Source organism: Schistocerca americana, chromosome 4 (genome assembly GCF_021461395.2).
Source record: "Schistocerca americana isolate TAMUIC-IGC-003095 chromosome 4, iqSchAmer2.1, whole genome shotgun sequence".
NCBI lineage: Eukaryota > Metazoa > Arthropoda > Insecta > Orthoptera > Acrididae > Schistocerca > Schistocerca americana.
The window spans coordinates 614,124,440-614,136,739 of record NC_060122.1 but is presented as its reverse complement, the minus strand read 5'-3'; the positions used below and the strand labels follow the sequence as shown (position 1 = coordinate 614,136,739).

Here is a 12,300-nt window from a genome sequence, read left to right as displayed (position 1 = left end):
GCAACCTAGACCGCGGTGTGTACCGGAAGAAAACGCACAGTGACCTGTGCTTGCATGCAAACAGCTGTCACCGCCCTGTGCAGAGGAGTAGGGTACTAAAAACTCTAGTACACAAAGCAAAACCCACGTCAGATGCAGCGAGTCATCCCCAGGAACTGCAACACCTCAGAACTGTGTTCCGTACTCGGAATGGCAGATTAGGAGCGCTCCGCAGCCCTCCGCTACAGTACAACCTATGGAGATGGACAAAGTCATGGAAAAAGAGGAAGCGGCTGCCTTTTTACCGTACACCGGCGCATATCGGGGAAAATGTGCCGCTTACTGGAAAAGCACCAAGTAGAAACTATCTTTTGCCCGTCTAATAATAGACAGGGTTTATTGGGAACTGGTAAGGTCGACCTCGATTTACGCAATGACCGGGTATACCAAATTCCAGCTGGTCGGGGTGGCCGAGCGGTTCTAGGCGCCCCAGTCTGGAACCACGCGACCGCTACGGTCGCAGGTTCGAATCCTGCATCGGGCATGGATGTGTGTGATGTCCTTAGGTTAGTTAGGTTTAAGTAGTTCTGAGTTCTAGGGGACTGATGACCTCAGAAGTTAAGTCCCATAGTGCTCAGAGCCATTTGACCCATTTGAACCAAATTCCATACCAAAGTGGCAACACATACCCTGATGGGAAAAAACACCAAAAAGTAATTAACGTGGAGTAATGAAATTTCCGGAATGCATTTGTCTAGGTAACACATTTAAGTGCTTAACATTGCAAGTTACAGATTAATGTAAGCGCAAGATAAGCCATTGCAAATGAAAACTGCTGGTAGATTAATAAGCAGTATAACCGTCAGAATGTTGAATGTAAGAATGCAAACGTGCATGCATTGTGTTGCACAGGTGCTGGATGTCAATTTGTGGTACAGAGTTCCACGCCTGTTGCACCTGGTCGATCAATACAGGGACAGTTAATGCTGTTTGTGAATGACATCGGAGTTGTCATCGTATTACGTCCCTTTATGTGCTCCATTGGAGACAAATCTAGTGATCGAGTAGGCCAAGGCTTGTCGAAACTCTGTACAGCGTGTTGTGTTACAACAGTGGGCGAGCATTATCCTGTTGGAAAACACCCCCTGGAATACTGTTCATGATTGGCAGCGCAACAGGTCGAATTACCAGACTGACGAACAAATTTGCAATCAGGGTGCGTAGGATAACCACGAGAGTGCTCCTTCTGTCAAACGAAATCGCAAAATCGCACCCCAGGCCATAGCTCCAGGTGTAAGTCCACAGACACATTGGTTGTATAGAGTCAACTAGCGTCCTTTTAACCACCACATGGCCATCACTGCTACCGAGGCAGAGCCAGTTTCCATTAGAAAACACGACAGATCTCCTCCCAGCCGTCCAGAGAGCTCTCGCTTAACACCACTGAAGTCGCAAAAATGGCGGAGTTTGTGGTCAGTGGAACGCACACTACAGGGCGTCTAGCTCGGAGCTGTCTTTGAAGTAACCGATTTGTAACAGTTCATTGTGTCACTGTGGTACCAACTGCTGCTCAGGTTGCTGCTGCAGATGCAGTATGATGCGCCAGAGCCATACGCCGAACTCAGTGGTCTTCCCTCTTGGTAGTGCCACGTGGCCGTCCGGAACCTGGTCTTCTTGCGATTGTACATTCTCGTGACCACCGCTGCCAGCAGTCACGTACAGTGGCTACATTCCTGCCAAATCTTTCTGCAATATCGCAGAAGGAACGTCCAGTTTCTCGTAGCCCTATTACATGATCTCGCTCAAATCAGTGAGGTGCTGATAATTGCAGCTTTGTTGCCTTCAAGACATTCTTGACTGACATCAACTCATCACGTCCATCCTCAACGGTAACTAACGCTCACGACCATTACAGGGTGTACTTAAAGACAAAAAAATGAAATGGCGTTTAGCATCGTTGGTCGGGAGGCCCCTATTCGGGGAAATTCGGCCGCCAAGCGCAAGTCTTATTTCATTCGACACCACATTTGGGGACTTGCGCGCCGGTGATGAGAAGGAAATCGTGATGAGGACAACACAACACAAAGTCCCCGAGCTGAGAAAATCTCCGACCTGGCCAGAAATCGAACCCGGGCCCGCTTGCATGGGAGGCGAGCACTTTACCACCCAGCTAAGCACGCGGACTTAAAGCAAATCTGATTTGTATGGACGCAGTGGCACTACTATCGCCACACTTATGCGGCTGGCGCAAAATTTGAATAGACATAATCCTTCAGATGTAGAAACGCGACTACCAACTTTCCTTCATGTCGCACAACTCCTTCTTGGTGGTGAGATTTTTTGCCGTCGGTTTTATTACAAAGGTTTGTTCTACAAAAAATTAAAAGATCTATCACACTTATATTTCTCTTTTTGAAACTAACAGCAGTTGCTCAATTTTCCATTTTTATTTTTGGCAGAAATATATACCAATTTAACATTTATTAGTAATGCTAATTAATGTTGTTGTTTTTAATACAGATTCTGTAGTGAATATGCTTACAAGGATCAACATTTTTTAGAAAGCTAACTAAGGAAACCTAAGTACTTTATGTACTTATCTTTTTCCACTGAGTCTTGAATAGCACTTTGTTGCTGTATTCATTGCTTTAGAAAACAGTCTTTCGGAAGGACCAGAGAAATTTTCTGTTGCAACATATTGACGAGCCACTCTGCACAGTTCCGGATACACTGACTCATTGCAGAGGAGATGATATGCGATTGATTACAGGTTGGTGCTTCTGTATCCCGCCTGGTAGGTGGCGTGTGGATCTGCTCCTGTAAACTGAAGGGTAGGCCAAATGTAGGAAGCTAGGAGGAGCAGGTGAGGTAGAACACTTGGTACTGCAATTAAAAGTTGTTTTACGATGTACTTAACTTTGGCTGAGATGAGCACTTAGGTGCGAAGCCGTACATCAAGTTACAAGTAGAGGCTCGCCCACTATGAGATAGAAACAATGTTGCTTCGTCGTCTGGCAATGGTTCAAATGGCTCTGAGCACTATGGGACTCACCTGCTGTGGTCATAAGTCCCCTAGAACTTAGAACTACTTAAACCGAACTAACCTAAGGACATCACACACATCCATGCCCGAGGCAGGATTCGAACCTGCGACCGTAGCGGTCGTGCGGTTCCAGACTGCAGCGCCTTTAACCGCTCGGCCACTCCGGCCGGCTTCGTCGTCTGCTTGGCATCGAAGAACTTGCACCTACGCCGTGGGATCGTAGCTATCGATACCACAGGCGCAATTGAGTCGAACTGCAGAGACTAAATCCTAGGTATTTACTTTTTCTACGATACACGTCTGCTCCTGCTGTATTGAAACTAATGTCTCATGAAACCTCCACAAATCATAGTGTGCAGCAGTCGGTTAAGTATACTTGTCATTCTTCGATTTCAGCTACTTTCGGTGTCTACTTCTTTTGAACAATGGCATTTAACATGCTAATAACTGTTCTTATTGCCAGGGGATCTTCGGAAAACAGCCGCTTGAAACAAGGATCTATAATCGTGCACATTGCCTACAAATAGTTCAAATGGCTCTGAGCACTAAGGGACTTAACATCTGAAGTCATCAGTCCCCTAGAACTTGTAACTACTTAAACCTAACTAACCTAAGGACATCACACACATCCATGCCCAAGGCAGGATTCCAACCTGCGACCGTAGCGGTCGCGCGGTTCCAGGCTGAAGTGCCTAGAACCTGTAATCAATACCAAATCATCTCCTATAATTGGGTCTTCTCAACGTTCTGAAAGCGTCTTTGATAGCCCGTTATCATTCTGGTGTCGCAATATTTGTGTCCATTAACTTTCTTGAAAACAAATAAACAAATCGTATTACTTTCTTTCCTGTTACGTAATTGTCACCACTGATTTCTTCGGATACTTGGTGTAATGGCTGCAAAAGTATGATGACTTACCGAATCAAGCTGTAGTCAACATTCAACAGTATCTAAAACAAGAAAGGAAAAATTGAAATAATTAATCGTAAGTATAACTGATGATGTAAAATTAACTGCCGTGAAAGAAATGTCATACATCCATAATAAATTAACAAAACAATTACTATTAATCGAGTAATTGCAAATACTCGCCCGTGTATGATCGCAGAAATATAGGAACCAACAGTACACCAGAGAAAGCTATTCCCAGGTAGACAGGGCACTCTGAAGAGAAAATGGCTAGTATACGAAGATGCGGAGAAAGGAGAAGTTATGACATCATTAGAGTCACATTTCAAGACTTGCATCTTCGTAGGCGATGAGATTCACAGCCAGTAGAGGGAAGTTGTCGAACACGTGACTAAACTGAGAGGCGAGAGGAAATAGGCCAGAAATAAGAGTTCACGCTGGTTTCCAGACGCCTACATCAGATGTTTAGGGAGCAAGAAATCCCCAGGTCCTGACAACGTCCGTGTCCCATACCTAATGCACCGAGCTCATTCCAGTATCACTTATCCTACCACTATTTCTAACCGGTGGCTTTCCTTAACCTACTTCCCAACCACTTGGAAAACTGACCGTGCTATAACCATACTAGAACCTAATAACACCATTCTTTCCCAAAGCCACAGACTCATTTGACTCCTGTCCTTTCTTGGGAAAGTGCTGTAGTATCTAACCTACAGAGCGCTCGCCCAGTTCCTCAAAGACAACTACATTATCACCCCTGAGCAGTCTGGTTTCCATCCAGAATACAGCACAATCATTCAGTCCCTGCATTTGGTGGAACGTGTATACAGAACGAGAAACAGGAAACATAGCACAGGAGCAGTCTTCGTTGGCATCGAGACAGCATTTGATAAAGTTTGGACGCAGGGTGCAATTGCCACTCTGCAATGGAAAGACTAGCACAGGACAAGGATTACCGGCGGGCCGCATCAAACCAGTCAGAAGACTCATGACTCAATAAAAAAATAAAAAAATAAAAAAAAATGTTGCGGCAGATATAGTGAGGTGACAAACGTCATGAGATAACGATATGCACATGTAATGGTGAAGGTAAATCACGTACACAATGTATGAAAGGGAAGTGCATTGACGAAGCTGTCATTTGTACTCCCGTCTCATGGCCGCACGATGGGAATTACTACACTCCTGGAAATGGAAAAAAGAACACATTGACACCGGTGTGTCAGACCCACCATACTTGCTCCGGACACTGCGAGAGGGCTGTACAAGCAATGATCACACGCACGGCACAGCGGACACACCAGGAACCGCGGTGTTGGCCGTCGAATGGCGCTAGCTGCGCAGCATTTGTGCACCGCCGCCGTCAGTGTCAGCCAGTTTGCCGTGGCATACGGAGCTCCATCGCAGTCTTTAACACTGGTAGCATGCCGCGACAGCGTGGACGTGAACCGTATGTGCAGTTGACGGACTTTGAGCGAGGGCGTATAGTGGGCATGCAGCATGCCAGGTGGACGTACCGCCGAATTGCTCAACACGTGGGGCGTGAGGTCTCCACAGTACATCGATGTTGTCGCCAGTGGTCGGCGGAAGGTGCACGTGCCCGTCGACCTGGGACCGGACCGCAGCGACGCACGGATGCACGCCAAGACCGTAGGATCCTACGCAGTGCCGTAGGGGACCGCACCGCCTCTTCCCAGCAAATTAGGGACACTGTTGCTCCTGGGGTATCGGCGAGGACCATTCGCAACCGTCTCCATGAAGCTGGGCTACGGTCCCGCACACCGTAAGGCCGTCTTCCGCTCACGCCCCAACATCGTGCAGCCCGCCTCCAGTGGTGTCGCGACAGGCGTGAATGGAGGGACGAATGGAGACGTGTCGTCTTCAGCGATGAGAGTCGGTTCTGCCTTGGTGCCAATGATGGTCGTATGCGTGTTTGGCGCCGTGCAGGTGAGCGCCACAATCAGGACTGCATACGACCGAGGCACACAGGGCCAACACCCGGCATCATGGTGTGGGGAGCGATCTCCTACACTGGCCGTACACCACTGGTGATCGTCGAAGGGACACTGAATAGTGCACGGTACATCCAAACCGTCATCGAACCCATCGTTCTACCATTCCTAGACCGGCAAGGGAACTTGCTGTTCCAACAGGACAATGCACGTCCGCATGTATCCCGTGCCACCCAACGTGCTCTAGAAGGTGTAAGTCAACTACCCTGGCCAGCAAGATCTCCGGATCTGTCCCCCATTGAGCATGTTTGGGACTGGATGAAGCGTCGTCTCACGCGGTCTGCACGTCCAGCACGAACGCTGGTCCAACTGAGGCGCCAGGTGGAAATGGCATGGCAAGCCGTTCCATAGGACTACATCCAGCATCTCTACGATCGTCTCCATGGGAGAATAGCAGCCTGCATTGCTGCGAAAGGTGGATATACACTGTACTAGTGCCGACATTGTGCATGCTCTGTTGCCTGTGTCTATGTGCCTGTGGTTCTGTCAGTGTGATCATGTGATGTATCTGACCCCAGGAATGTGTCAATAAAGTTTCCCCTTCCTGGGACAATGAATTCATGGTGTTCTTATTTCAATTTCCAGGAGTGTAGATGTTCAGCGCAGCATGGTAGCTGGTGCTAAACCCATGGGATATTCCATTTCTTATATCGTTAGTGAATTCAGTACTCCGAGATCCACAGAGTCATGAATGTGCTGAAAATATAAAATTTCAAGCATTACCCCTGACTACAGACGACGCAGTGGCCGATGGCCTTCACTTAACGAGAAAAAGAGCAACAGTGTTACTGTAGATTTGTCAGTGCTAACAGACAAACAGCACTGCGTAAGACAACCCCAGAAATCAATGTGGGACCTAGGGCGAACGTATCCTTAGGACAGTGCGTCGAAATTTGGCGTTAATGAGCTGTAGCAGCAGACAACGGAGGCGAGTGCCTTTGCTAACGGCACGATATCGACTGCAGTGCCTCTCCTGCACTCGTGACCATATCTATTGGACTCTAGAGGACCCTACACGACTGTAAAACTATGCCCTGGTCAGATGACTACCGATTTCAGTTGGTAAGAGCTGAGGGTAGGGTTCGAGTGCGGCCCCACGAAACCATGCACTCCAGTTGTCTAAAGGTGCTGTACAAACTGGTGGTGGCTCCATAATGGTGTGAGCTGTGTTTACGTGGAATGAACTGAGTCCTCTGGTCCAACTGAACTGATCGTTGACTGGAAATGGCTGTGAAACTTCCTGGAAGATTGAAACTGTGTGCCGGACCGAGACTCGAGCTCTTCAAGGTTCGCAGGAGAGCTTCTGTGAAGTTTGGAAGGTAGGAGGCGAGGTACTGGCGGAATTAAAGCTATGAGGCCGGGGCGTGAGTCATGCTTGGGTAGCTCAATTGGTAGAGCACTTGCCCGCGAAAGGCAAAGGTCCCGAGTTCGAGCCTCGGTCCGGCACACAGTTTTAATCTACCAGGAATTTTCATATCAGCGCACACTCCGCTGTAGAGTGAAAATTTCACTCTGGAAATGGCTGTGTTTGGCTACTTGGAGACCATTTGCAGCCATTCACGGACTTCGCAAAGAACTACGGAATTTTTATGGATGACAATGCACTACATCAGAACATTGTGTATAAAATATTCTAGCAAATGATTTAGCCACCCAGATCCCTTCAAACATTTACGGGAGAATTTACTAGTGAATATTTTCGAGTTTCATTCCACAATTCATTCAGTACTGTAGATTTAATCAAGGGATATAATTTCAGATGGGTGAATCAATAAGTAGCGCCATATTTGTATTAATAACATAATGGTGTACTTTGCATGTACTATTGAAATATACTTACTATTTAGATATCAAAGTAATCTACCTTTAAAATACTAAGTAGATAACTACCACTTTTTTGAGGTACAATAATTTTTGCTTATTTATTCTTAAATTTAGTTTTTGGAGTAAGTCACGTTTTTGAACTCACCAGATCAGTTATACCAAAACTGGAAGTTTCCCACCTCTTGGAAAAATTCCTGTGGACACCCATGATAGATAGAAAGATGCTGAATGAAATTTTACTTTCAAAAGGGAAACACAGAAAACCTTCAGAGACTGCAATTTATCAAATGGTCTCTCACAAAATCCAAAGAAAATCGCATTGTCTTATATAAAGATGGCTGGTAGCACCAAAATTAATGCCCATTCTCTCGAGGATGAAACAGGAACTGAAACTGAGGGTAGCAAAGCAAAAGCAGAAACTCTGAAATCCTTTCCCGAAAGTTCTTCTACTAAACTGTCCCAGTTTACTTCTCATACCTCTGCAAAGATGAGCGATATAGATATTAGTGTTTGAGAAATAGCTAAAACTGCTCAAATGAAACATGACTCCTGGGTCCAATGGAGTCCATGTCAGGTTCTATACAGAATTCGTGACTCATCAGCTCCCATTTCATAGATCCCTTCAACAAAAACAGTGTGAAGTGACTTGAAAACAACAACATCGACAAGAGAGCTAGCCGATGTGTTCCATAAAACTATTGTTCAGTATTACTGACATTCATTTGTAGTAGAATTCTAAAGCATATTATGAGCACAAACCTAATTAGGTATCTCAGAGAGAATGACCCCCTCAGTGCCAACCAGCATAGATTCAGAAAACATTAATGAAGTCAAACCCAACTATCATTTTTCTCACATGGCATCCTACAAGCAGTGGATAAAGGAAGTCAGATGGATGAAATGTTCCCTGATTGCCAAAAACATTTGACTTGGTACAACACAAACGTTAATTAACAGAAGTAAGATTACATGGGGTGACTGGATTCAGGATTACTTGGTAGGGAGAATGCAACATGTTATCTTGAATGGAGAGTCTTCAGCAAAAGTAAAAATACCTTCAGACATGCCCCAGCCAAGTTTTTTGGGATGCTTGTTGTTCATGTTGTAAGTTAATGACATTGCAAACAATATTAATAGTACCATGATCTGAAACTTTTTGCAGAACAAGCAGTTATTTGCAAAGAAGTATTTTATGAAAAAAGCTGCACAAGATCCAGTCAGTTAGGGATAAGATTTCAAAGTTTTACTGAGATTGGTGACTTCCTTTAAATGTAGAGTAGTGTAAAACTGTGCACTTCAAAAAACACAGAAGAAGAGTATCCCATAACTAAGACATTAGTAAATAACAACTGAAATCAATTAACTCATAAAAATACCTGGGTGTAGCAATTTGTAGTGAAATGAAGAGGAATGATCACATTGGCTCAGTCGTAGGAAAGGCACATAGCAGATTTCAGTTAATGGAAAGATACTGGGAAAACCTGGTCTGTAGCCATATATGGAGGTGAAACATAGGTGATAAACAGTTACGGCAAGAAGAGAATAGAAGCTTTTGAAATGCAGTGCTAAAGACCGCTGAAAATTAGATGAGTAGATCACATAACTAATGAGGAAGTACTGAGTAGAATTGAAGGAGAAAAGAAATTTGTGCCACAACCTGATTATAGGAATGGATTGGTTGAGAGGATATATTCAAAGACATTGGAGCAAAGTGTGTGTGGAGGGGGTGGGGGGGGGGGGGGTGAAAATCATAGAGGGAGAGAAAAGATGAAAACAGTAAGCAGATTCAGAATTATGTAAGTTGCAGTAGTTATTCAAAGATGAAGAGGCTTGGACATGATAGAGCACTATGAAGAACCCCATCAAACCAGTCTTCAAACTGGAGACTACAACAAACAGAACTGGGAAAATGCAGTCTAAAAAAATGCTTAGAAGTCACTTGTGCATCCCATCTTCGAAAGTTGATCAAATGCAGATGACTAATAGGGGATATTTGATGTATACAAGGAAGTGACCTACAAATGGCAATAGATCTGCTTGAACCACCTAAGAATGTCACAGAAATAACAACAATGAGAGTTAGCAAGCATTCTATATAGACAGCAATTATCCCACAAAAGCCTACATACAAAATTTTGAGAATCAATATCAAGAGAAGAATCTAGAGATATTATTTATTCCCCTACATATCATTCCTGTGAAGACCATGATGACAAGATTAGAGAAATTACAGCATGCACAGGGGCATTTAAGCAGTTATTTCCTTCCGATGACCCAAATATGACTGGAATGGGAAGAAACCCTAATATGTTTTACCGCACTAAGTATCGTCTGCTGTGTGATTCAAGGTAGTTTACATAGTATGTATATAGGTGTTGATGTAGATAATGAATCATTTAATTCAGAAGAGATATCCTCTTTTCTTCCAGTGTCATAAGGAGAGAAAGTTTTTTTTATTTTTTGCTTGCAAAATTATACATTTATTGAACTGTTCACACTGACAGATCCACATCCATTTCATTACAGAATTAATTATGAAAACTAGCATGTATTTAACAACTGTAACACACATCATACCACATGGTAACTAATTTGTGTGTATATCTGGAGGAGATCAGCTAAGCACAAAGTGAGTTGTAGGTAGTATCGCATCCAGATGTACAAGCTGAGCAGCTTGTGCCATTGCTATAGACCTGCTGGCCGCCATAGTTTCCAGATGGGCCATAGTTACAGACATAATACTGATAATTCCTGTCACTTCTCCTAATAGCAGTGTAGCCACACCCAATAGTATGTGTATTACCCCACACTACTTGGCTGTAGTGGCCATGACTGGTACCAAATCTGCAAGTAAATAGAACAGGATATTCTTATACCAAATAGATGGAAGTATGTAAACATATGATGTGTAAAACACACACACACACAGAGAGAGAGAGAGAGAGAGAGAGAGAGAGAGAGAGAGAGAGAGAGAGAGAGAGAGAGAGAGGGAGAGAGAGAGAGAGAGAGAGAGAGAGAGAGAGAGAGAGAGAGAGAGAGAGAGAGGATATTTCTGTAGATCTTGGAGCAAATATAGTTCCTGCTGTGTCCATGTGTTAAACTACTGCACAGCTAATATTGCTCCTGTAAAGAAATGTGCAGATGTTTCCTCCACGTTTTTGTTTAAGTGTTATAATAATAGCCTTATCATATAAACAGTAAATATAACATCATTGAAAAAGTGATTGCTGGTCAAATTACACTATCCAAATTACCATTTATTCTATCAAAAGGTAATTTCACTTGAGAAAACTTCAAAACTGTTGGCCAGTACTTACCTTCAAAAAGTGCATTTCAAAGTACAACAAGCTATTGTTTCTTTTAAAACTATTCACTGCTTTTTTTAGAAAGGAGAGGTTGGATAGAAGGGCGTGAGATACATATTACAAGATAAGAGGGACTCGCCTGACAGTAGGTATATAATGTTTTTTACTGAAGTGTGTATAATATTTCATTGTCTTATATTGTCTACTAAAATGTTGTAAGTAGCAAAAAGTGGGGTGAAACACTGATTGCATTACAAGTATTCATCACACCATGAACAGCAAGTGAGAGAACAATGCAGCACTCAAAGTGAGGCCATCCAGTGCTCTGCACTGCTGTCAAGTGATTAAATATTTCATTCACCCTCACAAACTGAGAATATCCTCTACAACTGTAGTTTGTTGCTTGTTTTGCTGTAGGATGCACAAACAACTAGGGTCATACATGCCCATGTCAGAACCATGCATCCGAAGATGAAAAAGGAGTTAAAAATGACTACACATTAAGCCCAGTTGATGGAAGGAAAGAGAGCAAGAAACATAGACTTGGAGAAAGGCCCATAAAATATTCCATAGAGACAGCAGAGGTGCTGCACTAAAGATTAAATGTCCTTCACCATATTGCTACAACGGATAATAAGTAAAACATGGTCGACAGCCCAGATGTCGTTCGTTAAAAGGCCAATAACTCAGACGGCAGACATAAATGAGAATGTAAGTGGTTAAAAAAAGGGCATTCTATCAGGAAATGGCGAACTGTCAACAGCTGAGGACAGTGTGCACAAAGTGGTGGGGGATCACCACTTAACAAATGGCGATGGCTATAAATCAGTGCCCAATATGCACTTTAGCCAAGTGATCTCCTCATGGTGAGAGGGCCAAGAGAAGGTCGACGAAGCCACTGGGAGAGGTTTAATTCCCCAAAGCTTGTTTCCTTGAAGGGAAGACCAGCGGTGATGCCAGAGTGACACCATCTGCTGACAGGGGGCAACACAGAGATCATCTGAGGGAATAGAAGAACTAGTGACAGAGGTTCAAGAATTGCAGCTGTGACAGCAACGTCAGTGGCCTCATTGCCCATCAGACCAGCGTGACCAGGGATCCACATAAATATCAGTGTTTCCATCAAGAGTGAGCAAGTGAAAGCTTTCTTGGAGCCACTGCATTAAGGGATGGACAGTGTACAGTACACATAGGCTCTAAAGGGCACTGAGAGAGTCAGAGTAAATGG

General features: G+C 44.1%; 1 protein-coding gene across 1 annotated transcript in view; it reads right to left on the bottom strand.

Moving 5' to 3' along the window:
* Positions 1 to 10,208: 10,208 nt before the first annotated feature.
* LOC124613157 (venom allergen 5-like) overlaps positions 10,209 to 12,300 on the bottom strand; it is a 44,127-nt gene continuing 42,035 nt past the window's right edge. The window contains exon 6 of the mRNA XM_047141785.1: positions 10,209 to 10,611. Within this exon, the coding sequence (XP_046997741.1) occupies positions 10,386 to 10,611 (226 nt within the window). The 3' untranslated portion in view covers positions 10,209 to 10,385. The remainder of the gene's footprint in view (positions 10,612 to 12,300) is intronic.